The sequence below is a fragment of the Sciurus vulgaris genome (assembly GCF_902686455.1).
Source record: "Sciurus vulgaris genome assembly, chromosome: 14".
Taxonomy (NCBI): domain Eukaryota; kingdom Metazoa; phylum Chordata; class Mammalia; order Rodentia; family Sciuridae; genus Sciurus; species Sciurus vulgaris.
In genome coordinates, this window is record NC_136475.1 from 30,518,140 (window position 1) to 30,545,156 (window position 27,017).

Below are 27,017 nucleotides of genomic sequence, written 5' to 3' on the forward strand. Positions count from 1 at the left end.
GCCCGGAGGCCGCGGTCCCGCCCAACCCACCCCGGCCGCTGGGACTCGGTGTCCGGAACCGCGGCGCCCGCCCACTTCGGGCCCCGCCTCGGGCTTGCTTGCGCCGCGCTCCTCCGGCCTCCGCTGGCCTGGTTCACGACAGGGGCTTGGCCACGTCAAAATTCCCTTCCTCCGCGGCTAGAAACACCAACGTCCTGGGAGCGCAGTACGGCCTTTCCTCACGTGAATACCCGTGGTTCCCTGGCGGAACTTCTATCTCGCCCCTCATCACTGCAGCTTGGCTGGCTTGACCTGAGGAGCCCGGGTTTCTCTCCAGGTAAGGGAACTAGTGAAAGGATGTTAAGCAAGGGACGCGTTTTCTCATTGCGTTTTAGAAAGATCACCTTGGCTTCTGTGAGGAAGGGGGGACTGTAAGGGGCCGAAATTGGAGACAAGGACAGAAGTTCCCAGGCTACTGCAATACCCAGGTGAGATGAGGGGTCTGAACTAATTCAATGGCAGGAGGTATGGGTGGAGTGAACTGAGACACTTGGGAGGTGAATGAAATAGAGTGACTGGATATTGCGGATAAGAGAGGAAAGGCTTGGGATGACTCCTAGATAGACTGTGAAAAAGATGGAAAAGGGCTAGGTGAGGGCCTGAGTTTAAGGAGCTGCTGGATACTGCCTAACAGAGGCACAGGTTGGACCCACACACCATGAGTCCTATAAGCAGAGGCAATGGGTCAGCAAGCCTGCCTGACTGTGGTGCACTGTCAGACAAGTCAAAGCCCAAATACAACCAAGCCCCTTCCCTCCAGCTGTCTTTGCAGTATGTGGTCTAGTGCTGCCCTGCAGGATTGATCAGCTTTTTACCATTGCACTCTGGCCTATGTAATCAATACCTCTAGGTTTGTACCTGCCACAGATTGGACCCACATTTGTTCTTTATACATAAGTTCATTCATGCAGATGGTGAGCAACTCCTATGTACCTGCCTTCATTTCTCTTTTGGGTTACTGTTAGTGGACACGCTTTGTGCTTGGTTCCTTAAGTTATGGTTAGTATGAGCTGGGACAATTTGTTGACTTTTAAATTTTCTTCATTGATGTCAATGATACTTTAAAACTGTCAAAACAACTTTTCCTGCAATGTAGTGGTGAACCACTGTTATTCAAACCATATGGTACAGATGAAGCCCACTCAGTCCCAGCACTAGGAGTGAACACTTGGTCCAACTCAGGCTAACTAGATGTGGATTGGCTTAGGGTTGATTCATGATCTAAGCCAGACCAATGAGAGCTGACCTTACGTAGAACTAACATTTCTTTTCCAACTGTGTTGCAAGAGGATAGAAAGCCTGGAGCTGCTGGCAACCATCTGGGTAGAACTATTTTACAAATGAAGCAGACACATAGGAAAGCAGCGCTAAGAGGAGACAGATGTTTGCGCTTGTGCAGCTGGAAGCCAGCATTGCTGGAAATAAGTACTGAATGTTTGAGTTTGTCACTCTTAACCAAGCGACTCAAATTAAGCTCACAAGTGTGTATTTGCATTTGTTTAACTCCTTTGTTGAAAGTGTTACTCCAACCTCCTTCACCATAATTCAACAATTACCCACATTATTCTAAGACTTTTGAACTATAGCCTCAGCCCTACCCTGCTTCCCATACCCTCAATTTCCATATGGCTATCAGACATCTGTGGCAGGGGACACTGACATCTAGTGGCCAGCGATAATGGCACAGGCGGTAGAGTCCATAGGTAGAAGAGACATTACCCAGGGTATTTGCTGAGAAGGCCCAAAGCATGATTTCGACATGGTTTCTGACTGTCAAGTTTTGAATTCTGACTCTGGCTCTCCCAAAGGTTATTTGAATTTAATCTAGTACTCTTTTTATTAAGTTTGGAATAGCTTTGAAAGACTTCAACATTAGAAACTCTTACAAACATCACTTTTGTGTTTGCTTATAAGCCTACTGAATTGTTAGGAAAAAAAGCCAAAACTGATTACCCATATCTTATAAAAAATGAGTATTAACCCCTATGTATTCACATCATTGACTTTTTTGGGGGGGCTGCGAGGGATAGGGGATTGAACTCGGGCACTCAACCACTGAGCCACATCCCCAGCCCTATTTCTCATATATATATTTATTTATTAAAAAATAAATTATATATATATATAAATTATATATATATAAATTTATATATATAATTTATTTATATATAATTTTTATATATAAATAATTTATATATATAAATTATATAATTAATTATATATATAATTTATTTTTTAATTTGGAGACAGGGTCTCACTGACTTGCTCAGCACCTCTCTTTTGCTCAGGCTGGCTTTTGAACTTGCGATCCTCCTGCCTCAGCCTCCTAAGCACTGCAATTATAGGCATGCACCACCACATCATTGACTTCTTAATTCTACTCAAAAATAAAAAACAATTCTAGCACTGCTGTAGACCTAACACATACCTGTAATTCGTCTGAACTAACTCCACTAATGTTTCTCCAACAATAATTAAAAAATGGTTGCTTGAGGTGGGGAGTGTTTTAAAGATACACACAGAGTACTCAACTTCAAGGTAAGAAAATTAGTGATTCCAGTCACTCTTCCCAGTCTTACACTCAGGAATATACAAAAGAGGTGCACAGCTTGGTTGGCTTGGTAGGGAGGAGACTACTTTTTGTCTGGGGTGGGTTTCAGTCACTATATGCATTGGCAATCTGTTTCTTGGGATTGGGGTAGGTCCTAGTATTTTAAGACACTTAATTTTATTTAGGAACTCTTCTTTAAATGGTAAGGAAATATTTTAGCTACTAAATGATATACAATGGTAGTCACCTTCAAAATTTACGCTGTACTCAAAATCCACAGAACCTTCAAAAATCGTTTCCATTTTTTATATAGAAGCAAGTGTGTTGAGACACATACTTTAATATCAGTCTTTTCTTGCTTTCAATATATTTTATTTTGATGAAGTTACAAAAGTAGATACAAAATACTTTTTAAAAAGTACAGTTAACTGACTTAGAAAAATAGATAAAGCCCCTAAAGGTTTAAAAATATAACAAATTTTTATGTAAAGAACATAAAAATATTTTAGATGGTAACCAAGACTAACTTATGCAAACTACTTTCAATGTAGACCAAACATAGAATATTGCTCTATAATAAGTCTACAGCACACTGGTAATCCATCTGGATTTACAGAACACTTGTTTGGAACAAAATTTAATAATGAAAAGAAAACCCAAGTGAATTTCAGTGCAGTTGCTTGAATAAAATTACTGCTACCACATGTCAATATTATCCCCCTCTTACAACCTGAAATATCAAAACTGAATGCAAAAATAGGAAGACCAAAGGACTATTTCCTCTTTGCCAGAATTCTTTAATGGTAGAAACCAAGTTCACTTAGGAAATAGTGTGTCTGTTGAAGGTGCTCAGTGTCTGGTGTCCAGATCAGCATTTTTCTGGCTAGAGTTCCATACTGACAGAAGATAGCTTCCTATCATGAGGCAGAAGTAACTTCAGCATCTAACTGGGGCTACCCAGGAACACATTTGGAGGACTTGCACTCTTTGGGCCTGATTTGTTTATACTTCTAAGGTACTGACATCACGTTTCAGAAGCTCTATTTATGGCATGGCCTTGCTGCTCCGAGAGAAGCTATCATCATGGAACCTCCCCAAGGCTTCCAATAGTTATTATCACTTGGCAAAAGTTACTATCACAACGAGGATTGTCCCTTTTGCCTCTACACTATGAGAAAAACTGTTATTAAAGTCATGGTGAATACACATTTGCATTTTCCAGTAAGCATCCCCAAAAGCTAGAGCTCTGCAAGTCTAAGATGAAGGGAACACCTTGCCAGCTGGCAGCCAGCCCCATAAAGTCAATTTATTCATGCAAATCTGAAGGAGAATAAAGGATACAATTGGCTGTCAATACAAAAACTGTAGTACAAGGTAGTTTGAATATTTAAACAAAAATCTATACATCAATGTCCAAGTTTTTTTAAAGGCCTGAAAATTAAAGCACCACAGGATTAGCTGCATAATTTAGCAAGCACTCCCCAGCCCATGATTGTAAACACATATGAGGAGCAGAGATGTGACACTGAGGAAATAGTTTTCTCTTAGGAAGAAAAGGGAGTACTATAGAACAGGGAAACCCTCGACATGAATAGGTTAAATCAAAAGTGAGACCAAGACACAATGATTTCTTCAAACATTTGTCAAAGAATGGCCCTCTAGCCATGTCAGGAAGGCACCATCCACTTCCCATCCTTTCTCCTTCCTCCAATTCTCCTGCCATCAGAAGTCAACAATTAATAATGTAATGTTTAGGTGCATTGTTAGTTGAGCCAAACTGGCTTGGGAACCTGGTAATGTTTTCATAAAAAAGAAAAAGAAAAGGAAAGAAAACAAAACTACATTCTAAATCTCAAATTACCAACAATTTTAAAATTTACTTCTCATTAGTAAGCTGCCTTTACTACTGCCCAACCTTGTGACCATCTTTGGTTTGTTTTGGGGCTTGGTCATGAAAAGAGAATTTCCATGATTCAAAGTAGTGGAGAGAAGTGAAAAACCTCTTGAGAATACTTACAATATTAAAAATGATGAAAGTATAACCCTAATTGAGAAATATAATTTCATTCCTTGTGGACTTAAAAAATTAAAGCCACTGGACACCATGGTGCATGCCTGTAATCCCAGTTACTTGAGAGGCTAAGGTTGAAGAATTGCAAGTCCCAGGCTAGACTTGGCAACTTGGTGAGACTCTGTCTTGAATAGAGTTTAAAAAAAAGGCTTGGGATGTAGCTTAGTTGTAGAGTACTTGCCGAGCACGTGGAATGCCCTGTGTCTAATCCCTGGTACCATAAGAAATAAAAAGTCCACAGGGTTGGAAGTTGAGAGGCAATTATGTTGTAGGTGGCATTCAGAAACCTGCTCTCTTGTTTGCAATAATCAGTGTGAATGTACACAATGAATGACCTTTGGATACATTTAAAATATTGGATTATAGAAAGTTTTACAGAGGGCTTTGTTTTTCATGATTACCCTACTCTTGGATTCCTCAATCTGATGTACATTTTCAGCCTAAGTTAGATGAAATAATGTCTTCTAAAATTCTGTGTATGTTTAAGAATTTATTGAAATTGAGTTATTAAAAAACAACAAAACGAAACAAAACCAAAAAAAACCTCATCAAATCAAAGCCATCAAGGAGTCTGGTGAGTACTCTGCAAAATCCAAAGCTTGGCAACACAAAATGATGATGAACAAAAGCTCTGCCAATCTTCAAAAATCAAATGAAAAACAGGCATTTTTTTTCACTAAACGTGAAGATTCTTTTATCCCAATAGAAAGAGAAGAACTTCAAGTTTTGATACAAACAGCATAAAACCCTATGGGCACAACATGTATCCCATTTGTTTACAATAAAAAAAAACAAAAAAACAAAAAAACAAAAAAAAAAACCCTATGGGCACTCAATCCATCCTTTGAGTAATTAACTGAATGATATAAAGTTGTCTTTTTTTAAAAAAAAAAAAAAAAACTATTTTCCCATTATGTCAACTTTAAACACATACTTCTTTCTGTGTCAAATTATAAAATGTATGTACCTTCAAGATTTTTTTAAAATTGTGGTTGTAAATTTTGTCCTTACTGGGATAAAGTTTGTGCATTTCTATACCACTCTTAAAAACACAGAAGTAATATTTTCAGGAAATTAAACAATAAAATACTCTACTTTTTTCCACTCTCTGACTCAGAACTGCAAGGCCTCTGAAAAACAACATGAATGAAAACAGTGGCTTTGAGACATAAGTTTGTCATAATTTTTTGGAAATTTTTTTTTCCTTAGTCAAAAGCTATATATTAAATTGATTTGAAAGAAGCATTTCAAAATAAAAACCTACAAGAGACCATCCTTAGAATGCAAAAAAAAAAATTATCTATGATACATACACATTCCTAATAATTTAGATAGATGTGAATACAATCCTAAATAAAGATTAAAAAATAAAGTCACTTTAAAAATAACTTTGGTTACTCCCATTCCACATATGCCATAAGAGATTTAAACTGTGATCATGGATTTTGAAAAAATATATATTCTTATCTTTAAAAACACTAGCATTCCAACTTGAAACTAAAAATTATCCAAAGTGACACAAAAGTTCTAAATGTTAAGGAAACTTAAAAATAACATTTCTTTTATAAAATAAAAGCAGAATAAAACTGATCTGATTGTGTTATTAGGAAATTTGTTCTGGAAACTTATTAATAAATTATTGGTAAAAACTCTTACTATCAGTTATGCTGGTCAACTGAAACAGACTCAATCATTTTGCTGAGTAAAAATAAGAAGAAAACTAATAAACTACAGGCTAGTCATTACATGTTAAAACCAAGTATGACTGAAAATAATGGGAACGGTCCCACAGTCCCTCTGATTTTGATGTGTTCTTAAGATCTCACTCTGAAACTATCAGGCCCACCTACCTTTGGGACAATTTTATTTGTAGACACAAAAAATAGGTATCTCTTTATCTTGTTTCCTTAAAGTCTGTATCACTAGTCTATAACAGGTAACAATGAAATAGCTCTAGCAGTAGATGAAGCAAGAGTAACTTTGTTTTGAAGAAACATTTATCTGTCTTTTGAGCCAAGCTTCTCAATTAATTCCTGAAGAGGTGCCAACTCACGCCTATCAATCAGATTAAACTCCTAAAAAGAGAAGAAAAATAAAATTTAAAAATGCACCTAAATTAATTAACTCTTTAATTTTTTCTTTTTAGAGAAAGGACTCCCAATCCTAGTTTTCTGAAATTCAAAAGAATGATCAAATGACCTCTATGAATATTTTAGAGCAATTATTTTTACTCTCTTTTTAAAAATACTAGTGTTTCTAGAGTATTGGGGAAAAAAAACAAAATCAAACCCTAAAACCCGACAAGTATGATATTGTGATATATACTGATCTTTCTCACAGCTCCTAACATCCTTGGAATCTTCAGAGCGGCAAGTGTGTTTGTTCTGTGCTAATGAGATGACTGGTGGCGAGAGCCCTTGGAGAGAGCATCATGATGGGGCTGCTTACCAGAAAGACCAAGGCATGATTATTGTGTTTTGGGACTTTTAGTCCACCCAACCCTAGAGAGAAAAGAGCTGCTAAAGGATGAGTTAACCACCAATGGCTAATGATGTAATTAATTATAACCAAATAACGCAGACCCCATAAAAATCCAAAAGGACAAGATTCAGAGAGGTTCTAGGTAACAGGTGAACACATGGAGGTTTCTGGAGTATGTTATGCCTAGAGAAGGGATGGTATTGAAACTCCACATCCCTTCTCCTAGGCCTCACATTTTACATCTCTTCTATCTGGCTGTTCATTTGTATCCCTCAAAATACCCTTCATAATAAAATAGTAAAGGTGTTTCCCTGAGTTCTGTGAGTAACTCCTGCAAATTAATCAAACTCAAGGAGGGTGTCCTGGGAACCCTGATTTAAAGCTGCTCTATCAGAAATGACACACACACACACATACACACACACCCCTTTTGTGAAACCCACTGCTTTTGACTGATGTCTGAAGCTGGGGGCAGGACTTGTGGTACTAAGCTCTGAAGCTGTGGGATCTCATACTACCTTTTCCAAATAGTGCCAGAATTTAATTGAGTTAGATTAGAGGACACCCAGCTGGTGTCTGCTGTAAAATGGATTGCTTGCTTAGTGTATGTGGAGGAAAACCTATACATTAGGTTTGTGTTAAGAAAGTACGGTTTTTTTCCCCCCTATATCCTTTACTAAGGGATTTATTAAATAAGTGATTATAGTGATATTATTGTGTGTGTGTAAATGATATTTATGTGTTTATGCATATATACACATATAAAATATGTATATAAATACATATAATAAATGTGTATAAAATATGTATACGGGAATCTACATATACACAAATATAAAATATACATTTGAATTTCCATAGAAATTATCTGAAAACTACAAATTGAACTTTTGACAGTGGCCACCTCTGGCATAGAAGCCTTTTTACTTTTACGCCCAAACATTCATATATATACATGCCATGCAACTATCTTGGGAGATCACAAAGACTATAGTATGTTTTCCTTTGTGTTATATACAGAGCCAGAGTACACAATATCTTCTGAAATGCTATCAGGCTTTTCTACCATAAAATGATATCCAGAGACATATTTATATTTTGTATACAAAATTATACAGCTCTAAGGTTAGGCTAAAGGAGTCCGATTCTTTGATATCTTTTTTTAAAAAATGTGAATTATTTTGATTTTTAAAAGTAATCATTCTAGAAGGAACTTTGCATTGTGCAGAGGGTTGGGGCAGTGGGGATGGGAAGGATGGTAGAATGAGATAGACATTATTACCCTACGTACATGTATGATTACACTACTGGTGTGACTCGCACCATGTACAGCCAGAGGAATGAGAAGTTATGCTCCATTTGTGTAAAATTTGTCAAAATGCATACTGTCATGTATAACTAATTAGAAAAAATTTTAAAAATCAAATGTAAAAAAATTCTAACTAAGTGCTCAAAAGAACAGGGCAAAAAAAAAAATTCTAGCTAAGTGCTCAAAAGACAACAGGGCAAAAAAAAAATTCTAACTAAGTGCTCAAAAGACAACAGGGCATGTCCTTCAATGATACATCCTAAGCACAACATGGGGAAGCCAGAGGCAGAAGGCCCAAAATGGAAGTAATACCTTTGTATGCTGCTATATATAATTAATGTTTGGGGAGGGGTTAGAAATAAAACAGAAGACAGAAGCCTGCTTGTACTTAGCTGCTCTACAATCTATAAATAAGACACACTTGTCTTTATTAAGGTTATCAATCCAAATAAGTTCAAGTCACAGGACCCAGAAATCAATATGGTTCTCTTACCTGAACAAAGAAAATAAAGTGCTTAAAGGAGGTGTTGAGGTGGGCCTCCTCTTGCAGCTGCATCACAGAATCAAAGTGCTGATGATAAATATGGGCATAAACCCTGAACAGACGCTTTAGGATGGTCTTTGCCACAGACATAAAGTTTTTGGGAAATGGGACACCTGTAACCCAAAATACATATATATCAGTTTTTTATCTAATTGAATAGCAGCAAGTTTTGACAGTGTCATAAGCAACTGCAACATACACAAACACTCACAAGCACACACAAGCCTACTTCTATATAAAAGACAAAGTGAAAAACTCCCAAACCTAAGTATTTCTCACAAAGCACACTCTTTTCTGATTGCCTGAGAACAGCAGACACAGGCATCAAATTATACAAATCAAAATTCATATAATTTTAAGACTAGAATTAAATATCAGAGTTTCTTCCTAAGATTAAATCCAACGGTATTTTAATCATAAAAGAGAGTACTATTTTGTAATTTGTAACTCCTAAGAAAAAGTACATTACACTCTTTCTCTCTCAAGTGGAACTGGAAACTTTCCTACCCCAACAGAAGTACAGGTACATTATGAGTCATTAGCATCTACATGTAAAAAGTATTTTCTTCTGAGTTACTCTGGGAAAGCTAGTTTTCATTTTCCTGTAGCCTAAAAGGTGGGTATCCATCCTGAAAAAGGGACAGAGAGGACCTCCCTATTTTTCAAAGAAAATAAACACCTCTTTAAAGAGGTGGCGGGGTGGGGTGGGCAGGGGTGATCTCTCTCTAAGTAGTGGAGACAGGTTCTAACTACTTACGTTTCTGGAAATTTTTTTCTTTTTTTGGTACCAGCATTGAGCCCAGGGGTGCTTAACCACTGAGCCACATTCCCAGCCCTTTTTATATTTTATTTAGAGACAGGGTCTCACTAAGTTGCTCAGGGCCTTGCTGAGTTGCTAAGGATAGCTTTGAACTTGTGATCCTCTTGCCCTAGCCACCCAGGCCACTGGGATTACAAGTGTGCGTCACAGTGTCTGGCTCATTCCTATAAATTTTCGTTGACAATATTAAAATCTCTTAGCAAAACAGAGGTAGGAGAAAAAATACACTGGCACTGGCTACAGAAAACAAACACTAAGAAGATTCAGCTTCCAAAACAACCAAGATGAGCCAGCCTTAAAAGCCTGTTCTACAATACTACTCTTGAAATACTTCCTTTTTTCAACCTTTCAGAAAACAAAGGCCTATTAAAACACTCTTTTCCTGCATTTTTCTTTCATTCTTACTCCTTAACATCTTGAAATCAAGTATATTTTGCAGATTTTTGTGGTTATTCCCCTCCCTCCCCCAAGTCTTGTCAAACTTGACTTTTCAAACATTACACCAGAGCTTATAGAAATGTTCCCGTAGGTAGGACCTTGTACTCAAGTATTAAAAAGGCAGGTTTTAAAAAACAAATACCTGTTCATTCAAAATGTACAAATGGGAATTTTAATATTATTGATAACTTGTTGAATATATAACTAAATATTGATAATAAGCAGTTCTAATAAGAATAAGTAATGAGTAAAAGTAAGTCATAACCTAATGGGGCGGGGGGAGAATTCTAGAACATCAGAATGAATTATCAAAGAATAAGAATCTGAGAAAAAAGGATAAAGTAAAAACTGTTTTCTGTCTCATAAGAGGGAAACCTTAGTGAATAAACAAGTAAGCAATTTGTCTTGATCTAAGTACTTTCCAAGTTGAATTTAACATATTTTAGTAAAGACAATATACAATAAAGGATCTGTGAGAAAGGAAGTAACAGAATGGAAAAAGTGACCACAGCAAACAGACCAAATGTAACAACTTGATATAAATTTTACTCCTGAAAAAGTCTCTACTTAGATTGCAAAAAGTAATTCAATAATGTTACTCATAGATACTCAAATTGAAAACGACAAGGACTAATGTTATCCTTGAATAATGATGCCAAAATCTTCATCAAAATACTAGCAAGTAAGAAAAATTCTTCTAGCAGAATGTTTTTAAAAAGAAACGATGGGGCTGGGGGTAAACCTCAGTGGTAGTGTGTGCTTAGCATTCAAGAGGCTGGCACCATAAATGAATGAATGAATGAATGAATGAAATGGAGAAAGCCTTTCAGCCATCAACAGTAGATACAATGGAAATATATGATTAAAAAAAAAAAAACCCTTAGAACCATTGCAGATTTTAAAAACATTTTTATAATAGAAGTGGATAGATATTTCATTCACATGATTTAAAAAAAATCCACAGCACTTTAACAAGAGATTCCTGCTTACTGTGGAAATACTACAGGTATTTCAATAAAGGAAAGGAAACAAAATAAGGATGTCTGCCATTGTCGCCATAATTCAGCATTGCCCTGGAAGTTAGTGCAATTAGACAAGCAGGAAACAAGAATAATACATAGCAGAAAGGAAGAAACCAAATTAACATTATCTTCATATACTTTAAAAACTCAAGAGACCTGACCAAAAACTAATGGATACAAAGTTTGATGTTAGTTATAAAATTTATAGAAAAATCAACAGCTTCCCTACATATCAAATAATAATGAGTTGGAAACCAGATATCAATAAAAAGTATAAAATGCCTAGGAATAAATTTAAGAAACTTGAACGATTAAATAAACTATAATAAAAGACAAAAGTGAATGAAGGATGGTATCTTGTTCTTGACTAAGACGACTCTGTATTGTAAAGAGAGAACAAGAATCCCAAATTGGATGCAATCGTAAGTAAAATCTAAGAGAGTTTTTTACCTTGAGAAAATGACTCTAAATTCTAAATGCGGTACTTGGAAGAACAAATACCGCAAAATAGCTGTGAATATTCTGAAAAAGAAGAGAAGGGAAGGGAGACTGGTCCTACAATATGCTAAAAGATACATGACCAAGTGAATTAAAACTGAGGAATTCCAACAGCAACAGATAACAAGACAAAAAAGCCACAAAATATACGGCAGTTTGTTGCACACATGAGATAACCAGGTGGGAAAAGGCATGTATTCAAAAGTGATATTGGGACAGAGTGGCTAGGTATTGTGTTTGAAAAAAAATGAAGGCAACATTCAGAAGTCAAAAATCCTGACAGACCCAGGATTTAATAGAAAAACAAAAATACTAAATGAAAACAAATATTTTTATAACCTGGAAGTAAGGAAAGCTTAGTCATCACTACTGAAATCCAAATCACAAAGGAAATGATTAATATGTCAAAATAAATAAGGATGATCAATAAATCAAAAAATGCTCCATTTCATCAATATTTTTAAAAATATTTTTTAAGTTGTTGATGAACCATTATTTTATTTACTTATTTATGTGTGGTGCTGAGAATCGAACCCAGTGCCTCACACATGCTAGGCAAGCACTCTATCACTGAGCCACAACCCTAGCCTTCATCAATATTTTTAAAATTTACATTAAAACAAATTTAAAAAAAATTGGTAAAGATTTTAAAATGAGTAAATAATCAGTGTGATGAAGAAACACACATACATAATGGAGGTACAATGATACAGTGATAAAAACATTTTGGAGAAAAATAGAGCAGTCTCTATTAAATTATTTTAAGGCCGGGTTTGAGTCCCCAGCATTGTTAGATTGCGGAAATTCCAAACAAACAAAATTATTTGAAGGTTAAAAAGTATTCAGAAAGAAAAATAAGTTTTACAACATTAACTCACCAATCTTAGAAGGAAAAAGAGTTTCATCATCAAGCTGATCCTGAACCCAAGTCATCAAATAGTCAATGTATTTTGGTGCAGAACATTTGATTGGCTTTTTAATATTAGTACCATCTGCCCAATGATATTCATATCTGGAAAGAAAAAAGTGTTTTATTCATAGTTTTCAAAAACATTAACAAATGTGCAACTTGCAATCAAGCAGGTTCACATTTTATCAACACATTATATGTAACTTTAATAAATTATCTAAAGTTCTACTGAAAGTTACTGCAAGTTCTCTATAGAATATTCTGAAATGTGACAGTTATAACTGGAAGAGAAAAGGGAAACAATGTGGTAGCTGATGCATATTTTATAGGACAGCCTTGGGAACTGCATTCCTGTCTAAAGTAGAATGTGCTAAGGACTGGGCAAGAGTGTGATGGATCCACTATATTCTAAGATCCTTGGGTATAAATTATTATCATCAATGGAACCAAAATTATAAAACCCTGTTTCTTGGAGAGAGTGTTTAGAAAAATAACCTTCTTGGGCATATATACTTTCTCCCTTCATCTTTGCTAAGCTAGAACAATTAACAAGACTTATGCAAAACTGTGTAAAGTATTTAAGATACAGGCAAGTTTAAAATTCCTATTTTGTATTTAGCACCAGGGACTGAACCCAGGTGCGCTTAACCATTGAACCACATCTGCAGCCCTTTTTATTTTTTTTTATTTTGAGACAGGATCTCACTAAAGTTGCTTAGGGCCTCCCTAAATTGCTGAGCCTGGCTTTGAACTCGCACTCCTCCTGCCTCAACCTCCCAAGTCACTGGGATTACAGGCGTGTGCCACCATGTTGGGCTCCATTTAGCTTATTTTAAAGTTTAAGCAATAAAACTTACAACATAAAATAACAACATCCCTCCTAAAATACTTCAATAAAATTAGGACCAGAAAGTACCAAGGAAATAAACCAAAATCATTAATCCCATCACACCCTGACTTAACAATGTAAGAAAAAGTTCTATCCTCTTTTAAAACATCTCTTTAAAATTATAATGTCAAAACACTTTTTAATCTAGCATCTCTTTTACTAAATTGTATTCCTTTTGTAATTAGCATAAGAAAAAACAATCAAATATTAAAAAGTCAACTAAAGGGCTGGGGTTGTGGCTCAGGGGTAAAGTGCTTGCCTAGCATGTATGAGGCACTGGGTTCACATCTCAGCACCGCATATGAATAAATGAATAAAATAAAAGTCCATCAACAACTAAAAAAAAATTTTTTTAAAGTTAACACTCTGAGAAATTCATTTAAAAACTAGCAAAAGGAATGGTAAATGTTAATCTGTTAATCAAATTGAAAAAAAAAAAAAAAACCCAGAACTTTCATACTTTTGTGATGGTAGATTTACCTAATTCAGATTTCTATACTTTTATTCTGACTTACTATGATGCAATATAAAAATCAAACACTTGAGTAATCACATACTGAAATATTTAATAATAACAGTTATGCATTGGAAAAGCACCAGTTCAATCCCCAGCTCCACAAAAACAAAACGACCTTAGCTATAATAGGTGAGTATTCAAGAACTAATAAAATTGAATGACATTTACATAAGCAAACAGATGAAAAACAAAGTCTTTATTATTTAATTTACATATCAATTAGAAAGCAAAAGTAATCCAAAGACCTATATAATAGGCACCTGGGACCTGCTGACATGACTGGACAGCTTGCTTCCGTGCAGAATTCTGTAATAGTTCCATATAACATGTTAATCTGATTGAAGAAATCCACAGCTGCAAAGAGAATGGCATATCCGTTAAATATCTATATAAATATAACAAAAATGTCAGACCTATATGTTGAAGGCCAAATGGATAATGTTTTTTGTGTGTGTGTGTGGTTGGGGGCAGGGGTGTTGAGATGGGGCTCTCTATGTTTCTTGGACTGGTGTCAAACTCCCTGGCTCAAGTGATCCTCTTGCCTCAGCCTCCTGAGTAACTAGGACTATAAGCACCTGCCACCATATCTGGCTTATGCTTACTATTAACTTTTAATGTACTAAACTTCTAAACAGCACTTAGAAAAGTAAAATACTAGATATCTTAATGGTGAATATTATATCATTAGAACAGACAATCTGGTTATATTCAAGGGAATGAAAAATCCACAGCTTTCTTTGGGTGTGTGTGGGGGGCAGTACTGGGGATTGAACTCAGTCACACTCAACCATGAGCCACATCCCCAGTCCTATTTTATATTTTATTTAGAGACAGGGTCTCACTGAGTTGCTTAGTGCCTCTCCATTGCTCAGGCTGGCTTTGAACTCCCAATCCTCTTGTCTCAGCCTCCTGAGCCATTGGGGTTACAGGTGTGTGCCACTGTGTCCAGTCATAGTTTATTAATCTGAACAAGACAGTGTGATTTGTTAGGAAAGAGAATAAAACTGTTATGAAATATACTGTGAGTGAGAAGGTATATTAGTTGTATCAACAGACAAAAAATATCTAATTCAGCATAAATATTTGAAGCCTCCAGCATAGAGAACATAAGAAAGATGGGAACAAGTCCCTTGCCTTGGGGTCTCCATCTAACAGAAGGGACAAAATTAAAGGAGATGAACAATACAAAGTACAAGAAGATAGGACCCAAAGGACAAGTACTACTGGGAAAAAAACTAAATAAACACTCTAGCTTCACTTCTTAGTTGACTTAAAAATGACTAATTTTGGAGGATGCACAGCTGGGCAATACTAGCTTTGCTGTAGACGACACCTCTGGCATGTGGGTTACAATGATAACGATTGTGTGGGTTATTCCTCAGGGACCTGAAGACCACTTTTGATGAAAACACTGACTCTTCACTTGGGCCTGCAGATGTCCAATGGGTGAAGAGACTGGGATGAAAGTGTCTGGCATCTTTATCTTCATACTGTGTCTGTCTCCTCTGCTGACTTAACCCTTGGGTCAGACTTTACTCAATACTGAATGCAGACATGTTGGTCATTTGAGAAATGTTTTGTTCAAAACTTAATATAGGGTTAAATTGATCTAGACTTCTTTAGTCTCCCTCTCTCTCTCCCACTTAAGGCTAAAGACCAGCCACTAAGAGCAGAAACAACAGACCATGAAGGAATGAAAAGAGGTGCTTACAAGTTCCTGGAAAATCTTCATTGTTCTCAGAAAATACACAAATATTCTTCCCCTTTATCAGCCTATCCCTCTTCCTCATTATTCCTATCCTTTATCTGTAACTCCTGAACCCCTTGTAGTTTAGAAACTAATTGTAAGCAAAGCTCCCTCTTCTCCATTTTTTGGCCATTGAATACAAAGCCTTTCTTTCTCCCCAAAACCTATCTCTCAGACATTGGTTTTTCTGAAAGATCAGCTTCTGAACCTGGATTCAGTAACAAGGAAGTTCAGAGAGAAGGCAATGTCAGGAAAAGCTGAGGTAGTCAGGGAGTTCTTACAGGGACTTTAGTTAGATCTGGGAGAAAAAGGAGATGGGGGTGAGTACTCCTGACTTAGTGAAGTGTAATTTTTCTGTGTAAAGAGAACAACCTATCTCTTATAAAGTTTTAAAAATGTTTTGGTCCTCTAAGGGAATACCTAAACATCAACAAGGGCTTTTCCATATTTCTTTAAAAACAGATTTTAAAAATTCCAGCTTGTCAAAAGGAATTTTATGTAAAACTCCCTCACTTATAAACCTTCCTCTTATTTAGTTTCTAAGAAACTAACATTTAAAATCCTCAATATTCATACAAAACAAAGAATATGACCAAATGGTGGCTGTTTTCATTTAAAGTAACTTGTCAAAATATGGTGTAGGGATTCCATTTCAGGGGGGGTCTGTGAGACCAAAACAATTTTAATTGTACTTTCTCTCTCTCTCTCTCTCTTTCTCTCTGTCTCAAGAGGATGCAGTGATTTTTTTCAGAGGCTCCATGATATCACAATACAGTGAATGCAAAAGCAAATTTAAGACTCAAACTGCCAGCCAGGAGTGGTGGTGCACGCTGTAATCCTAGTGGCTCAGAAGGTTGAGGCAGAAGGATAGAGAGTTCAAAGCCAGCCTCAGCAAAAGCAAGGTGCTAAAGCAACTCAGTGAGACCCTGTCTAAATAAAATACAGAATAAGGGTGGGGATGTGGCTCAGTGGTCAAGTGCCCTGATTTCAACCCCTGGTAGCAAAAAAGAAAAAAAAGAAAAAAAGAATCAAACTGTGTTAAACCAGACATTAAATAAGAGTCACAAAAATATACAAAAATACCATATTTCTCACTAAAATTTGTTTAGAAAACATTCATTTTTAAATAAAAGTATATATGCTAACATGTAATAGGTTTATTGTTATTTTTAAACTTATTTAAAATCTCATTTAAAAATAACTTTAAAAAAAACTTTAAAATTTTCTCAATGATATTGGCTAAATTATATTGTTATTTTGTGCGTATTGTGCATATATGAATATGTAACAACCCCATGAGTATATACAACTATAAGGCAACAATAAAAAAATGTGGGAAAATAAAATAAAATTTTCTCAGTTTTAATTTCTAACACGTAACACTGGATACACTGTACACAATTAAAAGCTTTTTGGAGTTCTCAATTTTGAAGAGAAGGTGTTCCCAGACTAAAAAGGTTTAAACTACTGACTTTAAGCAGTAAGTCTAAAAGAAAGAAATCTAAGGCTAAAAAGAATGAGGTTAAAAAAATGTCTTTTTTCCTGAATTAAATAATACTTCACATGGTTCAAATATCAAAATAATATGCAAAAGTATAGAGTAAAAACAAAATCTAAATTCCAATACTCTCCTGTATTACATACAAGTAACTACTTTACATTTTTGCCTCCAGCCCCCTAAATTTCTTAACCCTTTCTTACACAAAAGATAACATACTGCGTAGTTCTGTATCTTTTTTTCCTCTGAACAATACAAATATGGCTTTTTAACAAATGAGAAAAGCAAAAAATTTTAAATGTAGCTACTAGAAAACTTAAAATTACATAAGTAGCTCATATTAGATTACTACTGAACAGCAAGGATCAAGGCAATGATTATAAATACTGATAATATCCCATAAAAAGACAACTAGACCCAATCGAAACCACAATTTATTTTGAAATTATCAAAAACTGCTTCCAAAGTTTAAATAAAGAAACAAAAGACATGAGCCGTTAACACAGTACTGACGTAAAGGAAGAGAGTAGAAGGACTAACACTGCTCAATTTCAACACTTACTAGTAAAACTACACTAATCAAGACAGTGCACAGTACTGGTGAAACAACAAACTGACAGGTCAATGGAACAGAATAGAGAACACAGAAATAGTCAATTGAGCTTTGACAAAAGAGCAAAGACAACACATTTGAGAAAAGATAGTCCCTTCAATAGCACAAGAACTGGACATCCACGTGCAAAAAAAAAAAAAAAAAAAAAAAAAAAAAAAGACACAGATCTACAGATCTCTCACAAAAAGTATAAAACTCCTAGAAGACACAGGAGAAAATCAGGTGACTTGGGTTTGTTAATGACTTTTTAGATACTACACCAAAGGCACAAACGGTGAAAGAAATAGCTGCTTTTCATTAAATTAAAATTTTCTGCTGTGCAGAAGTCACTGTTAAGAGAATAAAAAGACAAACAACATGCTGGAAGAAAATAATCGCAAATATTTGCAAAAGACACGTTATAGAGGACTATTATCTAAAATATACAGAGAACTCAACTCAAAAAACAACAAAACAAGCCAAAGACCTTAACAGATACCTCACCAAAGATATACAGATGGCAAATAAGCATATGAAAAGATATTCCACATCAAATGTCATCAAGGAAATGCACATTAAAACAATAAGATACCAATATACTTCTATTTAGATTGGCCAAAATCCAGCATATCAACAACACAAAACACTGGCAAGGATGAGGAACAACAGCAACTCTCATTCATTGCCGATGGGTATTCCAAAATGGCACTATGAAAGACTGGTGGTTTCTCAGAAAACGAAAAACGCTACTCAATTGGTCACTGTGCTCCATGGTATTTACCCAAAATTGAAAGGGGAAGTTATACTCCATGTATGTATGTCAAACTACACTCTATTGTCATATATATCTAAAAGGAACAAATTAAAAAAAAAACACTCATCTACACAAAAACTAGCACGTTTTTTTTACAGCAGATTTATTCATAACTGCCTAAACTTGGAAGTAGCTGATATATTTTTCAGTAAGTGATTGGATAAACTGTGATAAATCTAGAAAATATCAGGGCTAAAAACAATGAAGACATGGAAGAAACTTAAATATTGCCAAGTACAAGAAGCCATTCTGAAGAGGCTTCACATCAGGGAATTCTAACTATATGACATTCTGGAAAAGGTTAAACTATGGAGACAATAAAAATGATCAGGAAACAGAAAAAAAAAAAGATCAGTAACTGCCAGATGTTATGGGAGAGGGAGAGATGAATAGGCAAAACATAGAGGATTTTTAAGGCAGTGAAATCACTTTGTGATGATACTATAATGTTATGTATCATCATAAATTTGTCCAAACCTATAAAATGTGCAAGTAAGAGTGAACACTACTGTAAACTAGGAAGTTGGACAATTTTAAAAAAGGACTAGATTCTATGCAACTATATACCACTACCTATCAAGTAACCTGCAAACAATAACAAAATCAAACCTGGATTTGATCAAGATTCCAAATCTGCAATAACATGGTAACTACTAGCTATATATGGCTACTTACATTAAAATTTATTTAAATTAAATTAAAATTTCAGTTCCTTAGTTACACTAGCTACATTTCAAGGTATAGAAAAATCTCATCTTTATAGAAAGTTCTACTGGACAGAGCTGCTAGATCTAGATCTCTAGATCTAACAATGAATACAGGAGATAAAAGGAAGGACAGCACAGTGGGCACTCTGGGGATACAATCAGCAGAATTCCTACTCTGGAATATAAACAATGTGGTTTCTTCAACAAAGAAGAAAGCAGGGAAAAAAGACTGCAATAGAGGGGAAACCTGTGGATTAAGAGATTCAAGAAACAGGTCTTGTTAGATCCTGATTTAAACTAAGCTTACATTAAAAAAAAAAAAAAAAATTTGCCAGGTGTTGTGGTGCACACCTGTTATCCCAGCAGCTCAGGAGGCTAGGCAGGAGGACTGTGAGTTCAAAGTCAGCTTCAGCAACCTTGCAAGATCCTGTCTCTAAATAAAATACAAAAAGGGCCAGGGATGTGGCTCAGTGATTAAGTGCTCCTGGGATCAATCCCCAGGACAAAAAAAAAAAAATTTTAGGATAGTCAGGGAAATGCGAACACAGACCAGATATTTGAAAACATTAAAGGATGACAGTACTGTCGTTATTTTTAAAAGGAGTTCTTGTCCTCAGATACTCATTGAAGTATTTATAGATGAAATAACACGTTTGGGATTTATTTCAAAATACAGGAAATACAGAAGCACAAATTGGCCACAAATTGGTATATGCTGAAGCTGGATAATGGATACCTGGGAATTCACTAGTTTCTTCACTTTTCTATGTTTGAAATTTTCCATTAAAAAGTTCCCAGACCTATCTAATCTCAGAAACAAGAGGCACTCTAGCCTCAGCGTATCAGTTCATGTCATGTCATCGTTCTCTTGGACTCAAGAGTGACCCTTTGGCTCATGGATCCCTCATTTTCCTTCTGACTATTCCTAAATCATAAAACAACTGATTGCCCATAGAAACTGCAGTCAGTATGTGTAGGCAAATGAATACTACTAGGAGTGCAGGCAAAACTGCCCAGATGGATTCCTTATAAAGCTCATAGTCCATAGGCAGAATTCATACATGTGTTAATATTTTATTTGCCCATACTCAGCTCTTCACTGTATTCTCCTTAGGAATTACCCCAAAGCATTTCATCATTTTACTCAAGTTTCTCTACTCAACCATACAAGCCACAATTATGTATTTTAAAAAACACAGCTTTGGATGTATTTGTGCTTATGTTTCCTTACAGATAATGTATTGTAACACTGATGCCTATAAAAGAAATTCATTAACAAGATTTTAGCAAAATCTTTTCATAAACCAATGAAGTTAAATTTGTTAAAAAACTTACTATTAACTGCAATCCATTCATTGAGGTCTTCTCCCTCTGGCAACATAACTGCCTGTCTCAGATTCCCACTTCCTAGAGTTGCTTCTGCATGTTTTAAGAGTTCATATTGGTGAGAACCTTCAGGGATATTCTTCTTTGGCTTGAATGTTTTAGAAGAGCGGCTACTGCTGTTGGATTAAAAGTAAAAATGTATGAATTTTTAGTACTAAAAGCAGAATGGCATCATTTTAGGTATATAAATCACTCTGTAAAATGAAAATTAAAAAAAAAAAAATTCCCTAAGCTGGACATGGTGGCAAGCCTATAATCCCAGTGATTCAGGAGGCTGAGGCCCTAAGCAACTCAGTGAGACCCTGTCTCTAAATGAAATATGAAAAAGGGCTGGAGATGTGGCTCAGTGGTTAAGCACCCTGGGCTCAATTTCCAGTACCAAAAAACAAAAAAATTCCAAATAGGACAGGTTGGAAGAGAGCTGATGACCACAATAAAAAGGATGTCACATAGAAGCCCACTATACAGGACACTTTAACCAAAGAAAACACTTATATTCTGGTCCGTGATCTGCCACTAGCTCTGTGACTACCTGAGACACCTATCTTTTTGGCCTCAATTTCTACCTGCAGAAAATGGTGAAGGGAGGGAGTTGGCTCTAAAGTTCTCTATTTCAGGATCCAGTTTTCTACACTGAAATATTTGAGATGCTGTCAAAGGAAACCACTCTAAAAGAAAAAAAAAATATGAAGTTTTATCAGGGAAAATAAACGAGACAGATATAACTTGGGTTTTTTTTTGGGGGGGGAGGGCAGATTTTATTCCTATCTTATACCATTCACAAGGTCCTCCTAAAATGAAACAAAACCTAGAAACCTTAAAGAAAAAATGGACTGACTTCAAATTGGAACAATTAAAACTTCATAACAGAGCAAAAAGACAGGCAACAACAACAAAAAGTACTTGCAACATATTTACATAAGATGAACTGAATAAAGGACTTCTAGAATTTGTTAAGGAACCCTTTAGAAAAATGGGCTAAGGAGACAAAAAGGCAATTTAGAAGTATAATGATCAACGAACATGTGAAAAACTGCTCAATTTCAGTAAGATGTATTTTTTCCTAGTCTGAGTGTCAAAAGTTAAAATGATTATATTAATAAGTGTGGAGAAATGAGTAACATTCTATCACTGGAAGTGTAAAAGTGCATAACATTTTAGTAGGGCTATATAGCAGTACCTTTTAACACTAAAAAGCTCTCCAATCCATCCATTTCACTTCTAGGTAATTCTGCTAGATGTGGACAAGGATTTATTTTCCAGAAGGATGATGATTTTGTACTGAGAATTGAATCCAGGGACGCTTAACCTCTGAGTCACATCCCCAGTCCTTTTTATATTTTATTTTGAGATAAGGTCTCACTAAGTTGCTTAGGGTCTTGCTAAATTGCTGAAGCTGGCTTTGAACTCAAAATCCTCCTGCCTTAGTCTCCAAAGCCCCGGGGATTACAGGTGTGCACCACCATGACCAGCTCCAAGATTACTTTAATGGTGAAAAACCTGGAGGGGGTGTAGGGGCGCACACCTGTAATCCCAGTGGCTCAGGAGGCTGAGACAGGAGATGCCAAGTTCAAAGCCAGTTTCAGCAACTTAGTGAGGTCCTAAACAACTTATAGAGACCCTGTCTCAAAGTAAAAAATAAAAAGGGATGGAGATGTGACTCAGTGGTTAAGCACTCCTGGGTTCAATCCTTAGTACCAAAAAAAAAAAAAAAAAAAAGAAAAAGAAAAACCTGGAAACAATCCTAAAGTTTACCAGTAAATGAATAAACTATAGTATATCCACATCATGAAATACTGTACAGTAGTAAAGAATGAGATAGAATACATATATCATACACATACTCACACAGAAGGATTCAAAACATGGCTAAACACCTAGAACAAAAGTAGAGCAGAAGTCCATTTTGTTAATGCATAGAAAGTATCAAAACAACACATGTTAAAACTAATAATTAGTTCTAGGAAGGGTCAGGAAATAGAACTGTGTCCTTCCCTTTACCTGAGGAATTTGAATTTTAACCAAGAGTGTAAGAAGTAAAAAAGCCAGGCATGGGGGCACATAATCCCAGCTACTGGGGAGGTTGAGGCAAGAAGATCTCAAGTTTCAAGGTCAGCCTGGGCAACTTAGTGAGACCCTGTCTCAAAATAAAATAGAAAAGGGCTGGAGATATAGAGTATTTGCAAAATCCTGAGTTCAATCCCTCATACCGCCACTGCCACCAAAAAAAAGAGAAAGAAAGAAAAGGAAAAAGAATTGTGAAAACAGTAAAAATCAAATAAAGGTTTTCTTTTAACACAATAAAGAACTACATTTAAAGGGGAGTACTAAACTAGAAGGACCAGTCATTTACACACAGAAATAAGATGTGAATGACTACATCTCAAAAACATGAAATAATTTCTCAAGACTCAATATAATCTTCATCTAACTCAAGACTTCTGTACTTTGAATTATACCACCAACACAGTGAAAACGATCCACAGAATAGAACAAAATTTTTGCAAATCACAGATGTGGTAAGCAGCCTGTATTCAAAATATACACAAAACCTATACCTTAAAAACAAAAAGACAATCCAACTTTAAAATAGGCAAAGGATATGAATAGACTTTACAGAAAAAAGAAGCTCAATATTATCAGTCATTAGAGAAATGCATATAAAATCAGGAAATCCCATTTTACACCCTGATGGCTATAATAAAAAAGACAACAAGTGCTAGAGAAGGTGTGGGGAAATTGAAACTTTCATACAGTGCTAGTGGGAATATAAAATGGTGTAGTATTTGGCAGTTATGCAAGAAAGTAAACCCAGAGGTAACATATAAACCAGCAATTCCACTCCTAGGTATATACTCAAGAAACAAGGTATCCACACAAAAACCTGTACACACATGTTCATAGCAGCATAGCCAAAAAGTGTAAATAACTCAAGTGTCCAACAGCAAGGCAAAGTGTAAACGAAATAAAACCTCACACTTAGGTCCAAAAGGCAACTGTACATCCCCAAACCACTAAACTCAGACTGTGGGTTCACGTGTAATAATTCCAGTAATATGGAAATTTTCAAGCAAATCTAAGTCAAAAGTATTTTTTAAATATGGTAATCATATTCCAGAGGCTATACTCTTAAGAAAATGACATTTAGACAAAAATATTTTTAGTAATGCTATTTTGTAGTAGCAGAATACTAAAAAAAAATCCAAACGTCTCACATTAAAGAAGGGGTAAACTCTGGTTATGAAACACTGTATTTCAATAAAATTTAATGATGTCAAACACGTGGATCATGTTCATCATTAAAATGATTAAGCACACAGTTAAGCTACACACAAGGTAGAGGGAACCACCCAAGAATAAGGTGCTACAGAGCAAGGCTTCTCAAATCTTAATGTGCATAAAAATCAGAGAACTTAAAAACTGTCCATTTAAGCCTCGTTTGGGCCCTTTATTTCTAAAATGGGATTCAACTGAGGATAAGAGGAATTAAAAAGTCACAAAATCAGTAAGTGGGCAGAATCGAAATTGGATAGAAGAGTCTGGTTGCAAGACCCACATCTAACTTCCAGCTTTCTCCAACTACACATTTTTCTGGGGCAGCATTTTTCCACAGGGGTAATTTAATACTGACAATAACGAAACCAGACATATGATGGAGTAAAAAGCTAAGTCAGCAAGCATCGTCACTAGAGCTCCAGACTGGACAGAAACTGGGAACCCCGGGCAAGGCCAGGCGCTCCGCCTCCAGATCGCCTCCTCGCCCTCGGGGGCGTTCGGGCGGAAAAGTTTGGAGGCGCTGCCGGCCTCGGGGCCTTTCAGCTTCCAACCCCCAGCTCGGCTTCCTTTGCTTCGACCTTCATCTCTGTCAGTCCCTCCCCACTTCGGCCACCCCCGTGGACTCCAGCAGGGGCAGAGCGGATGCCAGCCACCGGACCCTGATGCCCGGCCGGGTCATCCCCTCAGGACCCCGTTGGCCAGTCCCCGACCTCCGCCCTCAGCCTGGTGCCCTCCGCCCGGCCCTACTTACAAGAGGAAGCTCATCTTCGGTCCTTGGAGAGCAGGGGAGGGGCCGCTGGCCCCCGCCCCGTCAGGATTCGGAACTGGCGCGGGAACCGAGAGTAAGAGGACGGTCCTCGGTTCACAGACAGCGGGAGGCTGGCAGCAGGGTCTCCGAGCCCGGGTTTCCGCGGCTGCAGGCCGGAGTGAACCGCGGCGTCCGCCTCCCCGCCTCCCCCACCTCACAGACCCGAAATGCGGAACCAGCAAAATCTCGCGATCCAAAGCTTCGCCCCGCCCCTCGAAGAGGGATTTGACATCCCTTTCACCCCGCCCCCTGTTTAGAGATAAGCCAATTAGCATTGTGAATGCAGGGACTGCCCTCTCCCGGAGGCGTGGTGAGGGAACGCTGTGGTCCGGAAGGGTGGCTGGCTTTGCACTTGGTGGAGCTTGGTGCTGCCGTGTTTTTTCCCTACTACCCAGGTAGCGGTAGGGACACTATGAGCAATATAAACCCCTGCAATTAAAAAAAATTTTGAATCTATTTTTAATAAGGATTATTTGCATCGCATAAAATTCTCCCCTTCAAAATATACATTCCATTGTGGGTTTTTTGTTTGTTTCGGGTTGTGTATATTGAGATTTGTGCAACCATCATCACTTTATCTAGTTCTAGAACATTTTCATCCCATACTCATTAGCCGTCACTCCCTGTCCCTCCCCTTCCCCATCCCAACTCCTGGCAACCACTAGTCTACTTTCTATATCTATGAATTTTCTTAATCTGGACATTTCATATAAATAGAATCATTCAGTAAGTGATCTTTTGTGACTGGCTTCAGCACAGTGTTTTAAGATTCACCCCTGTAACATATTTGAGGACTTCATTCCTTTTACAAAATGAATGATATTCCATTGTGCAACACAGCACATTTTGTTTATCCAGTCATCTATTGATGGACATTTGGGTTGTTTTCACTTTTTCATCATTATGAATAATGCTGTTAACATCCAGGTACAGGTTTTCATGTGGGTGAAGGATTCAATAACACCAAGTGACAGCTACATGACACCACAGTGGAATGAAAAAGACAAGAAAAAGGGAAATTTATGGGAAACTTGAGCAATAAAACAGCAAATGGCTGTGCAGGAGGACTGGTGTAAATAAGAGATTGTCCCCTGTACCTGTTACCATGATAGTCATGTTGATTTTATTTCATTCAAATATCACCTGTCACGTTAAATTATGTTTATTTTGTTGACTTGGAGTTTATAATTTAAACATGTGATTTGATATAACTGAATAGAAGCTATATACCTAAGGATGCAGACTCATACTTTTTTCATAACTTAAATTATCTAAGTAATATAATTATAAAACATCAGGAGAATAAAGGATTCAACGTTCTTCCCCCATTTTAATGGAATTGTTCTTTAAGCCAAAGAATTATCAAATCAATGAAAGATCAGCAATTTAGTAGATAAAGCTTTTAGTATGGTTATGTTTAGGGAGGGAGTGAGATAGCCTTCAGGATTAGGTGAAAATCCCAGGTCAATATTTGACTGATATCAATATGGGCCACTTAGAAATCAAAGATAAGATTTTCTGATGAGAGAAGAGAGTGGAGAAAGAGAAATTGCTGATTGCTAATTGCTTCAGGGCAATTTCTTTTCCACTAGATGGGGGCTAACCAAAGACTGTGGAAGTTTTTTTTTTTTTTTTTTTTTTTTTAATTCCCTCCTTGTCTCAGTCAAACAGAGAGATCACTGCACACCATCTGCTTATAGCAGATACTGAAAACAGAAGTTAAATGGCAAGGTATAAAGCCACCAGTTCCTCCTCTCTTGAACCTCTCACCCACCCCTTTCCAGCTTCCTTGGACAGGATTTGCAACCTTGCATTTTCATTCTGTGTAAGTGTGCTGTCTCATCATTTGCAAACCTCCAGCTTTACACTATCAACTGTACCCACAAAGGGCCTCTTCCCACTTTGGTCACAGAAGGGTTCCTGCTTCTCCCAGCCAGTTGGTGCTCCCAGGAGTTCATGTTTTAGCCTCAGTCACAGGTAAGTTTAAAAGGACAGTAAAGCTGCTAAGATGTCCCTGCCCATTATCTTGAGACCCAGGTTGCAGACTATGAAAGAGAAATCCAATTTATCAGACACCAAAAACTCACTCGAACAAAAAAG

The 27,017-nt window shown here is 36.7% G+C and overlaps 1 protein-coding gene across 2 annotated transcripts; it reads right to left on the bottom strand.

Moving 5' to 3' along the window:
- Positions 1 to 5,553: 5,553 nt before the first annotated feature.
- MOB1A (MOB kinase activator 1A) lies at positions 5,554 to 25,255 on the bottom strand. 2 transcript variants are annotated; one of them, XM_079111531.1, is made up of 6 exons: positions 24,861 to 25,255; positions 20,783 to 20,946; positions 14,350 to 14,443; positions 12,652 to 12,785; positions 8,945 to 9,108; positions 5,554 to 6,736 (listed from the first exon to the last, which is right to left on the bottom strand). In XM_079111531.1, exons 1-6 carry the CDS (start codon positions 25,190 to 25,192, stop codon positions 6,659 to 6,661), a joined length of 966 nt encoding a protein of 321 aa, XP_078967657.1. In that variant the 5' UTR covers positions 25,193 to 25,255; the 3' UTR covers positions 5,554 to 6,658. The 2 variants fall into 2 exon arrangements, with proteins under 2 accessions (XP_078967657.1, XP_078967658.1); XM_079111532.1 differs by having other exon boundaries at positions 20,783 to 20,949; positions 24,861 to 25,226.
- Positions 25,256 to 27,017: the final 1,762 nt, after the last annotated feature.